Source organism: Castanea sativa, chromosome 3, assembly GCF_040712315.1.
Source record: "Castanea sativa cultivar Marrone di Chiusa Pesio chromosome 3, ASM4071231v1".
Lineage (NCBI taxonomy): Eukaryota > Viridiplantae > Streptophyta > Magnoliopsida > Fagales > Fagaceae > Castanea > Castanea sativa.
In genome coordinates, this window is record NC_134015.1 from 21,934,782 (window position 1) to 21,952,753 (window position 17,972).

The 17,972-nt window shown below is 33.9% G+C and overlaps 1 protein-coding gene across 1 annotated transcript; it reads left to right on the top strand.

The window, feature by feature from the left end:
* Positions 1 to 311: 311 nt before the first annotated feature.
* On the top strand, positions 312 to 10,998 carry LOC142627817 (putative clathrin assembly protein At2g01600). Its single transcript, XM_075801714.1, has 15 exons — positions 312 to 640; positions 772 to 841; positions 923 to 1,020; positions 5,108 to 5,246; positions 5,401 to 5,528; positions 7,365 to 7,457; positions 7,587 to 7,637; positions 8,302 to 8,367; positions 8,488 to 8,553; positions 8,715 to 8,795; positions 8,898 to 8,978; positions 9,201 to 9,374; positions 9,483 to 9,564; positions 9,665 to 9,786; positions 10,386 to 10,998. Exons 1-15 carry the CDS (start codon positions 551 to 553, stop codon positions 10,761 to 10,763), a joined length of 1,719 nt encoding a protein of 572 aa, XP_075657829.1. The 5' UTR covers positions 312 to 550; the 3' UTR covers positions 10,764 to 10,998.
* Positions 10,999 to 17,972: the final 6,974 nt, after the last annotated feature.

The window sequence follows — 17,972 nt, forward strand, 5'->3', positions numbered from 1 at the left end:
AATCCCCTTTCCTTTCATGAATTTGGGTTTTCTGCAATTGGTTAAAAATTTATTCCAAAAATTGCTATCTATTTATGTGAAGAAACACATAATTACTTTCACACGAAATCTTTTACGTGACTATAATTTTTTCAATTAAAATATACACACAAAAAAAATCGCAAATTCTGTTTTTTAAATTACTGTAGTAAATGTTAGTAATAGGGAGGGTAAAAAATCTGGGATATTATTATAATTAAAATAAATAAAATAAAAGTCTCCAAAAAAAAAAAAAAAAGAAGAGAAAAGGCCAACGTGGTCAGAGAGAGTTCACCAAAAAATAAAGAAAAAAACGATTTCTCTCTCTTCTAGCTTTCTTTCATTCTTTCATTGCAGGCTGTCATTTTGATCGATTTCTCTCTTTCTCTCTCTTTCGCTCAACGGATCCCAGAGAAAGAGAGAGAAACAAGGTGTGGAAACCACGTAATCCCTCTCTCAACAGCCAATTTTTTTTTTTTTTTTTTTTTGTTTGGTATTGAGAGGGAGAGAGAGATCTGAGTGAGCGTTAAAAATGGGGACGCTACAGACTTGGAGAAAAGCCTATGGCGCCCTCAAAGACAGCACCAAAGTCGGCCTCGCCCATGTCAACAGCGATTACGCGGTTTGATTTCTTCTCTCTCTCTCTCTCTCTCTAGAACAATAACAAACAAACCATACACTATAAATCTTTGATCGATTCGATTCGATTCGATTGATAGTAAAAATTTTGTGGTTGCTTGTTGCTTTGTTTAGGAATTGGATGTGGCCATAGTGAAAGCTACCAACCACGTCGAGAGTCCGCCAAAAGAAAGACATCTTCGAAGTAATTCACTAACTTGTTATTAGTTTCTACTGATTTTTTTTTTATGTGTTTTTATCAAATTCTATTATTTGTTGTTTGTAGAGATTCTGAGTGCCACCACCACGATTCAGCCCCGTGCCGATGTTGCTTACTGCATTCATGCGCTTTCCCGGCGATTGGCCAAGACCCGTAATTGGACGGTATCTTTCAATTTCATGTTTACTGATTTTTGGCAGTTATTTTGGGGGTTTCATCTCAATAGTGTTATTAATTTTTACTTGCCATATGTGCCTGATTTCTTTGTATATTGATCTATTACTTTCCCATCCGTTTCGCGAATTAATTTGCATTTTTTATGGAGCCTTCTTCAAGACCATTAGAACCTTACAATTTACATACATTTCTCGTCCCTTTAAGTTTGTTAGGGACTAAAACCGATCACTTCAAGTGATCACTTTAAGTTTATTTTCGAAATTAATAGCGATCGCTTTAAACTTTAAATTTGAGGGACTAAAACCAATCACTTCAAGTATTTTTATGGATTAATAGCGATCTTATTAAACTTCAGGGACTAAAACCGATCACTTTACATATTTTTAGGGATTAATAGTCATCACTTTAAACCTCAGGACTAAAACTGATCACTTTAAGTTTTTTAGGAAGTAATAGCGATCACTTTAAACTTCAAGAACTAAAACCAATTGCTTTAAGTTTTTTAGAGATTACTAGCGATCACTTTAAACTTCGTGGATTAAAATCCTCATGAGCTAAAGTGTAGGGACCAATTTTGTATTTCGGCCTTGTTTTTACAATGGAACTAGGTTAAATGTAAATGAATCTTTTTAAGTGGAAGTTAAAATTCTTGTTGAACTCTTACCTATTAAAAAAAAAAAAAAATGCTTGTTGAACTCTTGAAATAGTCGTCAACCACTTTATGCAACTATACATTAGCATGGTGGATGGAGGACTTCAAAATTAGTGTCATAATGTTATTTGCAAAGCTTGTGTTGACCTGCATTAGCTGTTTGGAACTGCGGTGAACTAAAGTTTATTATAAATTCTGTGATTTTCTTTTTTCACTTTTCATCAAGTTAAGTGGATGGTGGAGGATTAGGAGATTTTTATATATGATATTTTATGTGTTTCATGCTATTTAACCCTAGTTTTTGCATGGTTTTGTTTTACAAAACTGATTGCATCCTTTTAAACCTTTCAAACATTTTGGGCTTTGGAAAATGTGACAACTTTTGTAGAGTTGTACGTAAAAGAAAAAGAGAAGAAAGAACTATAAGGTTGTTCAAAAATATTAAATTTTATTCTTAAATTTCCTTTTGATGGTATCATAGAGTAGTTTTGATGGATCAAAGGCATCACGGGTGGAGTTAATTTTTTTAGTTTTGTTGATGATATTATAACCAGATTTCGAAGTACTCATGGATCTTTAAATATTGAAAAGATTTGCTAGACTATCAAATTTTAAACATCAGGATGAAAATTGGCGTCAAGAGCTCAATCCATGTTTCACATATGAACTTGAGAAGTATATTGATTTTAAATGAGATAAAAAAAAAATAGACTTAGTTTTACTTTTGCCTGCTGTACTAGTCTTTACTTGGTCTATGCTCCAGGTAATCTGCCTGAAAGTTTCTGATAGCTTGAGAAGGTGTCTTATTGCCAATTTATATTTAACAGTTAGTTGAATCTATTATGCCAGCGTAGTCTCTTAGAGTGGTCTCGTTGTTGGGGGTTTTCTAATTGCTCTTCTCTCGCTGAGTTTTTGCCCTCCCTTAACTTTGTTTCCTAGTAGATTTTTCTTATTGTTCATCATCATGAACTCCTTGTATGATTTTTTTCCTATATTTATAAAAGCTTCCGGATTACTTATCAAAAAAAAAAAATTATATTTAACAGTTAGTATAACCCTTATTTTAAAGTTTTCAACACCACTTATGCAATGACTAACATCAACCAGAGGAGATTTGATTGTGCTGTTATATAAACTGTATTTGCTTTGCCATCATGCATATAAGTGGATCTCATTTAGTTGTTTGGGTGGCTTAATTCATAGGGCAGACATTTGGATGACCATGTTTTTGAGCGGATAGAGCTTTTATGGGGAACTATCAATGTGTACAATCTTTTGTAATGTGAAAACTCTCAGTATAGCGCTTTTCTGGGTTTGAAAGGCCTCATTGACAAGGCTTATAATGAATAAGTGGACTGAATTGGTTAGTGATTCTAATGTAATCTGATGTGGAAATGGACGTGACAATAGCTAATCACTCATTGGGAATACCTGATCTGCCATTCCTCAAAGGAGAACAGACCATCCCCCAAGCAACTAAATAAAATCTTATTGCATCTCCCATCCCACCCTTCAAGAAGTCCCTTTGAGGATACTATAATCTATTTACAAGATGAATTGGCGTCTTGAAAAAACATATGAAATCAATGGAATGTGAAGATAATGTACTCTTAGTGAAGGTAATCCTTTCACCCTTTGATAGATACATCTTTTTCAAACCCACAAAGTGTGGTTCTACTTTTTCAATAATGTGATACCATGCCCCTTGAGCCTTAGATAGGGATCCCAGAGGTAAACCCATGTAAGTTGTGGGCATTTACCCCCTTACAACCCAACACAGCCACTAACTCCCTTATTTTCTGTACCTCCCCAACTAATTCTATTTCACTTTTGCCCAGATTTACCCTCAACTCTGAAACTGCTTCAAAACACTGAAGAACATAATATAGGTATACAAAAAGATGTGGAATTTACTCACAAAAGATATAATCGGGTAGTCAACAACCCTATTTCTTTCTCCCATGTTAAACCTAGATAAATAGCCTCCCTCCACATCCCTTTGAATTACTCTGATTAAAATCTCCACAGCCAAAATAAAAAGAAGTGTCAATAAAGGATCATCTTGTCTCAGTCCTCTAGGCTGCTAAAGAAACCAATTGGGCTACCATTAATCTAAATGGAAAAAAAAATCATTGAAATACAAAAATGGATCCATTTCTGCCATTTCATGCTAAAACTGAATCTCTCCAGCACACACAGTCCCAATAAACATGGTTGTATGCCTTTTCACTGTCTACTTTGCAAATTACTCTAGGAACTTTGCTCTTCAACCTGGCTCCTATCCAAAAGCTCATGGGCGATAAGAATTGAGTGAATAATATGTCTGCCTCCCATGAATGCATTTTCTGAGTCATACACAAGATTCCCAACTAAATTTTTCAGTCTATTTGCCAACACTTCAGAGATCCAATTTATACATGATCCCTAGTTGATATGGAGATAGTCTTTGATTTTTTCACAACCCTACTCCTTTTGGAGGATCAAAGTAATAAAAGATGCACCCTATGAATTTTTAAATCTGCACTTAGTATAAAATTTGTGAAACACCCACATCATATAATTCTCTAGAATACCTAGTAATGTTTGAAGAAAGCCATATAAAATACTTCTGGTCCTAGAGCTTTGTCACCATCCATATGATGTGAGGCCCCAAACACCCCCCAACCCCCCCTCTTGATCTAATGGTATCCATTTGCCTATAGGTTTCTTCATTAATGGTTGATAGAGAAACCATCTCTACGTCCTTCACCCCTCTATCCTTTGTCTGTAGATTCCCATCCACTTCTACATTGTCTATATAATTAGCCCTTTTGTGAGTTAGTCAAATGATGAAGAAACCTCTTACTGTTTTCTCCTTCCTTAACCATAAAGCTCTTGATTCTGATGCCAACTAACTTCCTCAAAGTGTGCCAGCTTCTTCGCCTCAGATGTTAACTTATACCTCTCCTGGCACTTCTCCAGAGATAGGGATGGATTCTCCTCCTTTATGTCCAACTGTGGTGTTATGGGGGATACCCTGCAGAATACTAAAAACTAGTGGACTTATGGTTTTGTCATGGAGTCATTCTCTTATTTATGTTTTAATGAAGTATAGATTCATTAGAAGTTGCAAATGGTTCTTTGGCCCCACTATATAATTATTATCCAAAGGGTTTCCTTTGTTGGCCATGCATTTGATATGGACCTTGGACTCTTTTATGGTGTAAAATATCTATTTCATGGCTTTCTATGGTGTGCATTTCGTGTCTTCTAGTGTCCTTTATCTAAAATCTTTGAGTATTTCAAATATTTCAACACAGCACTGCAAATCTAAGATTATATTTTCGATAAGTTATATTTGGTCGCTTAATTTTCTCAGTATCTAGCTCATTATTTTCCTATGGATAGAGTTTCTTATATTTCCTCCATTTCTTCTTGTTTAGGTGGCATTAAAAACACTGATAGTCATCCATAGGTTATTGAGGGAGGGCGATCCTACTTTCAGAGAAGAACTTCTGAATTTTTCACAGAGAGGACGCATTCTCCAGCTTTCTAATTTCAAGGATGATTCAAGTCCAATTGGTTAGTTCTACACCCGTTTGTCTTTCATTCCTTCTCTTTTGGTTGTTAATACTGGCTCTAACTAATGTGCTTGAACTATCGTTGTTTTAGTTCTTTATGCAATGAGATTTCAGTACTTCTGAATTTTTAATATTCCTTTTATCTTTTTCTTCAGCTTGGGATTGCTCTGGCTGGGTACGTACTTATGCACTGTTTTTGGAGGAACGACTTGAATGTTTTAGGATGCTTAAGTATGATATTGAAGCCGAACGTCTACCAAGACCTTCCCAAGGACCGGAGAAGGTATTTTACAAAATCAATGAGTATTCCTTTTTACCAAGATGGGGGAATCTACTGGTATAGATTTTAATTCTAATTACACTCCTTGCCTTGAAAGAGTAAGTGAGGGACAGTAAACAAATAAAGTCAAACATCTGATTTTGGGTTTGCATGGTTTTAACTCCTTAATTAGTTTCTTTTCTAGTCAGTACCTCTAGATCATTGTCAGTTTATTTGAATGGCCTTTGACTTATTAGGATTTGATGATATATTCTAAGATAATATGCTCATTTCTTTTTGAAAAATGCCATTTGTTGGTGGACTCTTCCCTATGGAATTTATAGGATTTATTTCCTAACAAGCCTCCTAGTACTTCTGGTCTGGTCTTCTTGGTCATATAAGTTGATTAAACTACATCATCTCCAGCTCTATATGCCGCCTCATTAAGGGGAGGTTATTGGATTGGCAATCCTCTCCCCTCCCTCAGGGCCACTGGACCAAAAGACAAAAAAGTGTCAAGCTTTGAAATGTTTGAGAGGAAAAGTACTTATATTGACTTCTTAAGTCTTATAAATTATTTTATGGGATTTAAATCCTCTGATTCTTTTTTATTTGTGTGTTTTCAATTTGTTTTAAGGTTCAATGATATGGTTCCTTTATTTTGGAAGCAAAATTGATGACACCTTCAATAAAAGGCCATCTACCAGTGTCAAAAATCTCTTTCTTGCACACCTATCAAAAAAAAAATTGTTTCTTGCACAACATGGACTTCTTAGAAGACTTATTTACCTATTCTTTCATGGACTTCTTAGAAGACTTATTTCTCTTCCGTTAATTTCTCAGCTCTTGTAATATTTATTTATTTATTTTTGTCTTAAGAGAATAGTGTTTTTCTTTAATGAAATTTTGCATTACTTATTAAAAAAAAAAAAGTAGGAAACATCCTATTGCCTCCCCTGTCTTCTCTTCTCTCTTTGGAGTTATATATTTGGTAATTTTTTAATTATAATTCTTTCAGATAAAATAATCTGAACTTAAAACAAGTGGGATTCTCATTGGGGCACCTTGTTCAGGTTTGTAGCCAGTAGTTTGTGTAGCTTAAGCTAAAGGTGCATATATTATAAAGAAAGAAGTGAAGTTTAGTGATTCATATTACCGGAATAGTTTCACTAGCCATCTTAAGGCTTGGGTTGAGCTTGAGCCTTTACTACAAATCAATCCAAACTCGGGCAGTTACTTTTCAACTCAGTTTGGCTCATTGTACCATTACTTGTTTCAACACTGTAAAACAGTTGCTTTGTATATGTATTTTTCTATATGTTCAGTTGACATAGCTATAATCTATACCTTTGGATGCAAACCAGAAGTGCTATAATTAGTGTATATTTCATTTCCTTTTCTTTTTCTTTTTCTTTTTAAATTTAATTTTCAAGATGCTTGTGTTATCTTTTAAACATAATTTACAAGCAATTAATTCTTATGGAGAAAATCATTTCTGCTGTCACTTTTTATCATTTATTTTCTTTCTCTTATATTTTCAAAACTATTGGTGACCATGGATGGTATCATTTGAACGAACTCAAGATTCTTTGTAGACTGTAGGTCCCTTGTTGCTGGGGAGTTGTATTTGGCAAAATCGAATGTGTTGTCTATCAACCGTTTATGACATATCTGAAATTGTACTTGTTCAAATTTGTATAAGAACTTTTTTTGTTGTTGATATGGAAGTTTTTTTTTGGATGTCAATATCATAATTGATATTGAACAGGCTTAATGTGTGGATGTGATAAGTTTCATTACTAAAGATTCATGAATTCCCCTTTTCTCTCCTTGTCTTTCTCATTCTTCTTTCTCTAGCAGGGATACAGCAGAACCAGGGATTTGGACAGTGAAGATCTGTTGGAGCAATTACCATCTTTGCAGCAGCTGCTCTATCGTCTTTTTGGTTGCAAGGTACTTTATGTGACTTTTTGATCTTCTGTTTTCATTTTTTAGTGAACTTTTTTTTTGGATTTTTCTTAATTATCAATATCATATCAATAATTTGGGAATAATCGTTTAAGTTATTGTCTGCTGTTACAGCCAGAAGGAGCAGCTGTTAATAATTATGTTATACAATATGCCCTGGCTCTGGTATGTGTGGTGCTTCTTTTTGCTGTAGGTTATTCTTTGTTTGACTTGTGTTTCTGAATTTACTAGAATTTCTTTTATTTTTTATAATATTTCATATAATGGAAGGGTTAGATTATTTTCAGCTATTAAATGAATTCCCTTTTACAGTGTCTTTAAATTATACAAAATGACTATAGAAACATGGAGCTTATTGAAAAAGATTTGAATGCCATTTCATCTTTAAGAGTCCACTGAATGATTTTATGCATGATCAGAAATAATGGTTTACCAGGTCTTGAATTGTAGTTCATTTTACATTCATAAAAATGATTTAGTAGTTCTTTTGAAACTTTTTATTACATGTTAAGATACTTAACTCATCCTCCCTTTCTGTCTGTCTCTATCTCTGTTGGTTTTTTGTATGTTTTGTGGGAGTGAGGAGCATCTGTGTGAGAAATTGGTATTAACTTAAGGAAACAAATTTGATACCTATTTTTTCATTTCCTGTCCCGTGCACTTCTTTCTCAAAGAAAATGTAGAACATGTGCGACTTTGTCAAAAACTTATCTTAGAAAGCCTACCATTGCCCCCCTCCCCATTTCTTTCCCTTGATAAAGAAAAAGGGAAAAACCATATGCATAAGTGCTTATTTGTTTTTGACCTTGTTGATATCTACACTTTTCAGGTACTGAAAGAGAGTTTTAAAATTTACTGCGCTATTAATGATGGGATCATCAATCTTGTTGATAAGGTAGACCTGTTGATCATATTATATATATATATTAGTAAAACAAGTATAAAGGACCAAAGGGGGCCAAACCATCTCACTCACTGACAAAACCTAGCTGTAAATAATCTGATCTCATTGCAGTTTTTTGAGATGCCGAGACATGAAGCTATCAAAGCCCTTGATATCTATAAACGAGCTGGCCAGCAGGTGATATTTTACTTTGATTTCAAGTTTAATATTCTTTTTTGATAGCTTTTTTGTGCTTTATGCTATATATTTTTCCTATACTTTTATTAATCATGAAAGGTATAGGGTCTACAAGTTCAGTTTTATGGTGTTTCTCTTATCAAACATTGGTTTTGCTGCAGGCTGGGAGCCTTTCTGAATTTTATGATACTTGCAAAGGATTGGAACTTGCTAGGAACTTCCAATTTCCTGTTCTTAGAGAGGTATGATGCTATTACTGTGGTTTAGTGTTTTAGTTAATTTTAGGTTATTCATTTCAGTCATATCAATTTATAACAACTAACTACTTATGTTTACCTTTCCAGCCTCCACAATCCTTCCTTACAACCATGGAAGAGTATATAAGAGAGGCACCCCGAGTGGTTAATGTTCCAACTGAGCCATTGGTGAGTGAATGTATTTTGTAATGAGCACAATAAGTGTCCATTGCTCTAAAATCAAGTCCAGTTTATGTTATTTGTCATTTATTTAATTTTTATGTAGTACAACTCTCTGTTTTGTTCCCTATGGATCTTTTTAGTGTTTTATTGAACATTATAAACCTTGAGATGGAGCATTGCTTTTAGAAGATACGTGGCACTGAACTCCTATGTGTTCAATATGAACAGCTTCAATTGACATACAGACAAGAAGATGGTCCTTCAGAAGAGACAAAAGTATCCAGTGATGAACTGGAGCCACCAGCTTCAGATAATGCTGCTGTATCTAATGTCGAGATTACTCCTACTCCTCCTCCTCCTCCTCCTCCTCCTCAAAACAACCTGGAGACAGGAGATTTGCTGGTAAATCTTTAGGTTTTGTGTTTTGGTAACTAGGTTTATGTTTTTGCAAAGTTTTTATTCAGTTTCTTGTCTCTTAACGCCCCTCCCCCTCTTTTCTGGTGAATTCAGGGATTGGATTATAGTGCTGCCAATGCATCTGCAATTGAAGACAGAAATGCTTTGGCTCTTGCCATAGTTCCATCAGAACCTGGTAACATTTTGTCACTTCTTTGTTGCTTTCCAATACTGCTACTTAAGCAATTTTGCATGGCCTTTTGTTTACCTATTAGGCATTGCCTCTCATATTGCAGGTGCTGCCCCAACATTTGAGTCTAACGGTGTACAAGCAAAAGATTTTGATCCTACCGGATGGGAACTTGCCCTGGTAACCACTCCCAGTAGCAACATTTCATCAGTTAATGACAGACAACTGGTAGGCCCTAATTGTATTCCCTCCTCCTTGTTCTGCATGTATATTCTTTTTTTATTTTTCTGGTCATTTTAATATAAAGGTGCTGAAGCAATGGTTTTCTTTCACTGGTTTATTAGAAGTTATAGGAGTATAGCCATGCATATAATGACATTGTTGGCCAAAATGTGTCCGCTTTTCAGTTAGAGTCAGTTGCACATATATTAACAGAGAGACTCATTGGTCATTATTTAGTCCACCTTTATATATTTTGCCAAATGTGCTGTCTTGATAGTCCTCTTATAAATTTTCCTAAATTTTGAAGAAGCGGCCTTTTAATGAGGCTCACTTGTTTGAGAATGCATTTTCAACAATGAATAATCTTAATTGCTTCGAAGCAACTGATGGTATAATAATCTTCTTTTTTTTTTTTTTTTTTTTGTGTCTAAACCCAAATTTCTTGCAGTAAGTTCTATTGGTTTTGGTTTCAGTTTTATTGTGACATATAATTTGCATTAATGTATGCTTTTTGCCTAAGAAGTTAGGAATGTGGTCAAAATCATGGGGTGATGTATATGCATCTTCCAGAATCTAACTGTCTTATTTCTGCCAATGAATGTCAGGCTGGTGGATTGGACTCGCTCACTCTTAACAGTTTGTACGACGAAGGGGCATATAGAGCTGCACAGCAGCCTGTTTATGGAGCACCAGCCCCAAATCCATTCGAGTTACATGATCCATTTGCTTTATCAAGTGGCGTTGTTGCACCTCCTGCTCAGATGCCAGTAATGGCTCATCAGCAGGCGAACCCCTTTGGTCCTTATCAACCTACAGGTCCTTACCAAGCTACTGTTCCATACCAACCTACCTTCCAGCAGCAGCCACAACATATGATGGCCCCGACAAATCCTTTCGGTGATACAGCATTTGGTGCATTTCCTGCAAACCCCGTTGCTCACCCACAAACTAATAATCCTTTTGGAAGCACAGGCCTACTGTAGAGGCAATGTTTGAACATTGAAAAAATGTAATTTAGTAATTGAAATTGGGTTTGTATTTGGAAATGAGTGAAGCAGTCTGGGTTAGGGAGGTTTGTTCCACAGGAGAGAGGGTTTTGGCATGTGAAGGTATGTTTGGGTTGTAAAAGTCAGCGAGTGAATAGCAAATATCTAATAATTAGTTTATATATGATTGAGATTTTTTGGAGTAATTTTGAAAATATATTAATTTTCTACTTTTCACGGGAGTAAAAATAAGATATAGAACTGCATTACTTTTTTGACCTTACTTCCAGGTAAGGTTGGATTGGAATCGTTTACGCTTGGTTGGTTTGCGATGTTTTCACCAGAAAATGTCAGTTTTTGGATAATTGTATGGTATTTTTTGGGTATCATTTCCGAATTGATTTGGTCATTCATTTTAATTATAATGATCTCAACCATTCATATCTTACCCATCCATGAAGACAATATGGTTATTCCAATGAATGATTAGGATCATCTGGGCAAGGAATTCTGCAAAATATTAAGTTTCATTTTGGTAAGAATGTAGCCTTATTATTACGAGCATGGCAAAAGATAAAGCAAATTCGATCTTTGCTAGTGTTGTGGCCTGTGTAAGATATCTATGCAATGTTGCTAAAGCTCGATTTAATGCTTTTCAGAAAGCTATAGACGTGCCAATTGATCAAGAAAAAAATCTACCTTTTGTGATGATCGGAGGGGACAAGTGGATGTGGATCCCATAAACAAACTGCCTTGGCCCTTGCTCAATCAATTGCTAAAATTAAACACAGAACTAAAGGAATTTCAATAAAAAGAAAAAAAATGGGCCTAGTTTGAATGTACAAAAGCACTTACTAGAGAATCTCGTGATATGTTGTTCCCCAAAATCTTAATAATTAGTATTAAGCAAGGACCATATCGCTTTAATTTGTAATCGTTTGCGAACTTTTGGCTTTTTGGTTTTGGTTAGGTAACTAATGTTCTTTTGAACATATTTATATTTACAACGTGGTAAGTTCATCTTTGGTAGTGATGTTGATCACACGAAAATCATTACGCACTTTTCCTTTAGCATGTAATATACAAAACCAATTGGTGTTGAATTTTAAATATTATTCTTCACCTTGAAATGAGGAAACATACATGAACAAAAACTTATTGTTGCTTTGGTTTCTCTTTGGTTACAATACTCATGTCATGTTAAATCCAAGAGTAAAAGAATTTGCCATAACTTTGACCACAACTTAATTATATGTGTAATTATGATTGGTGAACCATTACTCACATAGACCCATAATTTTTCTTCATTACTCATAGTTGTACAGACTAATGTTGTGATAAAAATTGTGGCACAAAAGTTGTGTTCATAGACTTTTTCTTTCAAAATTAATTCTTCTAAGACTACACAATTTGCCACATTTTGATGACATATGCAATTGTGATTGATGAACTATCACTTTCATATTTCAATAAAGTACATGGGCTATGGTACTAAAAACAAAAAATATTGTTTTGCACTAATTATTTTACACTCCATATACACAACATTCATAATTACATGTGCGATATATATATATATATATATATATATATTTCTTTTAATTGATATTCACATTTAAAATGTGAAATGAGTAATATGTACTAACAATATAAACTAATAAATGTGAGAGGATCATTGCCTACCAAAAAAAAAACAAGTTTTACGCTTTTGTACAAGTAGCATGCATTTCTATAAATTTTTCAAAATTTTAATAATACGGAAAAGGAATAAAGGATACTTCTAGTTATGAAGAGAGATGGCGGAAACCTTTTTCACTTCTAACCATGCGAGAGAGACATCTTGATGGCTTTTAGTACAACCTATAGTTTTTATACCACCTAAATTCAAGGACCAAGGAGGCCCCAAAGCCACAACATAGAATTCCACTATTAATCTTTCAATTAATCACTAATATAAAAAAGAAAGTTCAATAACTCACATAACCACCTACTTGTCACTAGAGTGATTATCATGCCATGCATCATTCTTGTGCAGTGTGTGTGCTTCATGTGAGGGGTTTAGGGTTGGACTTCACATAAACACGTGTTTTTGCTTAACTTTATCTTTAAGCTTACAACAAATTTTTTTATGTGCTCGGTGAGCAATGACCATAGGATATTTGTAGCAGTATTACTAGTACAAACTACAAAGCAATAAGACCAGGGGTAATTAACACTACCCTTTATAACGTGTCCTTGCCAAAAAGTAAAATTTGAATGTGAGTGCGTGTGTATTTGTCTCACTGCATAAGTTTAGGGCCCAAAAAAATGAGATTTTTACTGTAAAACCTTATTCAAATAATGTAATGATGATATTAAAATAGGAAAATTTTCAAACAATTGAATTTTTTTTAATAATGTTTAATGAGTCCTTACTTCTAGTCTTGTTGATTTGATGACGCTGAGTGAAAGGGCCGTCACAAACTCTAAACTACAATTTTTACAAAATATTTCACAAATTGTAAATGTCAACTTGTGAATGGTAGATAATAAAGTAGCATTAGTGATGTTAATTCAATTGTTTGTAAGAAATATTGTGTTTGTAATATTATTTGAGAGAGAGAGAGAGAGAGAGATTTTAAAGGCAAGAAGGGATAGGGTGGAAGGAAAAAGAAAAGGCATGGGAGATGCATGGAAGAGCATGAAAGGGGAGGCAAAAAAGAGAAAGGAATAAGGGGGGTTCACTGTAACTGTCCCACCTCTTGGAGAGCTCTCAAATCATCATCATTACAATCCCACATCCCTCCCCAATTTTAGTTGTTTTGTTCTCTTTCTTCATTCTTCTTTTTCTCTCTTTTTCCCATTTCTTTAATTACTAGAACTTCCAAGTCGGTATCCCATTAGTTATCACAGCTGTTTTTTTTTTTTCATTAATTATTATTTTCTATATTGTATTGTTAATCTTAGAATCCAAAGTTTCAAGGTACCTTGTGTTGTCAAAGGACGAAGAATAAAGAAGTTTGATTTTGAGATCTACAAATACTATGAATTGTTCTTGTTTTCACAACTTATTAACCAGAGAAATTGAAATCCACTACTTGGTCAAAGCCGCCTTCGAAGTTTGAAGTTGAATACATGCGGAACCAAGGGAAAAAAAAAATTGGAGAGAAAAGAAAAAAAAAACTTTAATAAATTTAATATATCTCATTTAATTGGTAACGATCATATTAGACATAAAAATTTGTCTAACTTTTCAATTTCTTCATTAAAATTTCAAAAGTAACAATAGTGTCTTAAATAATGTAAATGATCCAATTTTATTCATACACTAACCCAATGTTGATTTGTCCTTTTTTTAATTCTATAATTGGGGTTTTGGGGGAGAGAATTTAAATCTAAAACGTCTCCATAAAAATTACAAGAAATACCAATTGAACTACAAGACCCCCAACAATGTTGATGCGTCATTGCGATGTTTACATGTACAACAAAAGAGGTCTAGTCCCTGTATGCACAAACTACCAAATATGTTTGATGTTTAGCTTATGAGAAAATGTGAGAAAACGCAATGATATAGAAAGGGTTATAAATCTATTTTCTTTTTGTGCTGAAGTTTCTATTAAATATTTTGTATATCCAAGTATGCTGTAATACAAGTTTGATTTGACTATGGTAGTGGAAGAATGTTATTTTATCTTACTTTGGAAGTGGAAGAGTGTTATTTTCTCTTTAGTAGAGATAGAGTAAAAGAAACAATAGTAAACAAGTGAAGAAAAGTATTGTTAGTTGGCTCGATCAATTGAGATTGATGTCAATGAGTTGGCTCAAGCAATATGTTAGCTAGAAGAGTTTCAGGCGAAACTCTTTGTCTAAAATTTCGATGAGTTGACTCAGGCGAGACGTTAGGCAAGTTTCAAGTGAACCTCTCTATCTAGATATTCTAATAAGTTGGCTAAAGCGAATTTTAGGCGAATTGTGCATATTAGTGGCTTCTACAGAATTTATGGCCAAGGAGTTGCACCACTTGGCATTTAAACATTTGTAAACGTATGAAGATTGTTTGTAATTATTTTTTAACTGTTATATAATACTCTCTTTTTTTGTGACTTTCCATGGTCAAATTATGTGGTTCAAAACTCTCACTATGATTATTACAACGAAACATTGATTTATTTTATAGACCTAAAAATGTGGGTCTTCTCTGAAAGTGCTATTAGTAGAACCTAATATATTTCAACAAAAAAAAAATCTTGATGTGCTATATTTTATTGTAAACATATACAATTTAAAAGTCTACTGGACTTTTTTCTTTTTTACCAGAAATATGAAATTTCATTGAATAGAAGGAATTAACTATCACCTAGACTTCTGTCACTTCTCAAACTTTCCCATCAAACTACAATTTTGCCATATAGGTCTTACATTTTAAAAAAAAAAAATTATATAGATCTTACAAATTGATGTGTTATTAATCACAAAAAATATTTGAACACTTATTTATGTTATTTTATTGAGATAGCACCAATCACTCACATGAAGTTATAAGATATTTGTAATATCTTTAGCCGTTTTCTTAAACACTTGACTCACGCACATTGCAATGGATTTTTTTTTTTTTTTTTTTTAAGTCCTCCAACACGTCTTGAAAGGGCTCTCCCCAATCTCGCTCTCTCCAAATTAGTTTTTATGATTTATCCTCTTTTTTTTTTCTCCCTTGTACTATTACTTTATGCTTGTGTGATCTACGTATCTCTCTGTCGGTGTCGACCAGAAGCTTAAATTAGATATTTGATTTTTTTTTTTTTTTGGGTCAAGTTTTATACTTTTATTCCTGAATATTACGTAATCTCAAGAGTGACTGAAAAACAAAACAAAAACAAAGAGACAAATTCGAAATCGCCGTCTGGGTAGCTTTATTTTAAGTATTAGATTCCAACTTGATTACAATTATTTAAAGCGCAACCGGCTTTGGGAAATGAATATACTATTTTGGCCTAATGGAATTGGATTATGTTTGATGTAAACATTTAAAATGAAGGAGCGTTTAGAAAAATAATAATAAATAAAGCAAACATTTGATATCAAGAAATTTAGATATAGATGACCATGATGATTTCATTATATTAGAGACCTCAATCGAACTAGCCTATTAGCATGCGTACAAGTGTAGCCTTTTCATATCTTTATTCTTCTTCTTCTTCTTTTTTTTATAATAAGAAAAAAAATTCCCTTTCTTCTCTTTATCTTAAATAATAATAATATTATTTTTAAAAAATTCTTATGGCCCGTGCAAACTACAAATACTAGAAGAGTAGAAGGGTGCCTAGATAGTGAAAGAAATGTATTACTAGTCCTTGTTAAAAATGGAGTTTTACTGTTTCACACAATATCCATACTTTTATATCTGATATTCACATTTTACTTGTATGAAAGAATACATTGTTAAATGTGAAAAAAACACAAAATCAAAAAACAATAACAAACCATAATTGAAGAGCTCAACTAACAAGGTAAGGTGTGATATTGAAAAGAGGTTTATCACTTGCTCTGCGATATTAACTGCCGCATGTAGTTTTGGTGTTGGCGTGTGAGTGTATTCTCTTATCTCATCCCCTTCTCCTATATGTGTGTGTGTGTTTCTCAAAAAAAAGATACTCAATGTTGTTGAGTTGTCCTACATTAGTAAGATGTGATATTGAGAAGAGATTTATCACTTGCTCCGCGATGCTAACTACCGCATGCAGTTTTGATGTTAGCGTGTGAGTGTATTCCCTTATCTCATCTCATTCCCCTATATATGTGTGTGTGTTAAAAAAAAAAAAAAAAAAAAGCTCATCTAACAAACGTGAGGCATGATGTCAAAAAAAAAAAAAAAAGTGTACTCAAGGTAAATGTGATCCTTTACCGAAAGGTCTACACTCTTCAATATTAACGGATGCATACACCTGTTATAACTTCTTTAAATGCATAACGATCTATGGATCGTGGTTTGTGTATCACTCTAGATAACAAATGCTTGTAATCCACATAAAGGACGGTAAATAAAACAGGGAGAATCCTGTTCGTAGTGAGTAACAAATAAATCCATTTTGTTTCAAGTACATGACCAATGCTCGAGATACCTTATTCAAAGGCATCGATATGGCTTTTTGTGTCCTGCAAAGAGCTCAGCCATAAGGCTAGACATATGGCCAAGAGTGCTGAAACCCACTACCCAACAACCCAAATGGTCAAGGATAATGTTGTTTTTATGCTTGACAATAATTTTTTTTTTTGGAGTCAGTTGTAAATTCTTCTCAAGAGTTAGTTTGAGTTAACTATATATATTGGATTCATTCATAATAAAATGATTAGAATTTTACGTTGTACGTAAACCTAAATGTAATTACCCCTCCTTTTCATGGGCTTGAGATTGATTGTAAACAAAATATATGACAGATTGACCGTATATAGTATACAAACACAAACGTAGTTTTTTTTTTTTGGAGAGGTAATACAAACATAGTTAAGAACTATTATATGCATTCAGTTTCAACTTAATGGGATCATTCTAAGCTAAGAAATCTCTCAATTGCACTATGGGTGGGTAATAAATGAGCAAGAGCATTATGGTAACTTAATTTAGTGAGGTCGGTACTTGAAGACCTGTTTGTCATAGGAGTGGTATGCCTACCATACTGTGATCGGACTCCATTGTCCCAAAAGTTGCATTGAAGGCCACATCAATCAGAATCGCATTAATTACTCTATCAACTTTCACTCAAGCTTTTTACTCAGCATTTATTGTGATGTGATCTGTCCCTTAACAGGATTCTCAATCAATTGAGAAGAGCGCTTAGACCAGCAAAACAGGCATGTGCATGTCACATCTAATGAAAAGTAACATATAAATATCAAAATGATTTTTCAGTCTAGCATGTGCCAATGAAGGTATAACATATAAATACCTCTCACCACTGCACACCCTTGATGCAATGATCACTCTACAGGTACAAGTGCTTGTGAGGTGTGGGGGGCAAGAGCCGGGGTTCAAGTCTCCAAAAGCGAGTTTCACACACATATACACTTAGATTAGGCTAGAGTATAAATTTTATCTTGTATAAAAAAAAAAAAAAAAACATATAAATACCCCCCTCCCATCCTCCAAGAGGTACACATTCAACAGCCAGAACTCCCTCTTTTCATTACTAACCCAAGTTTTAGTTGGAGTGCACATTGTAGTTCAGT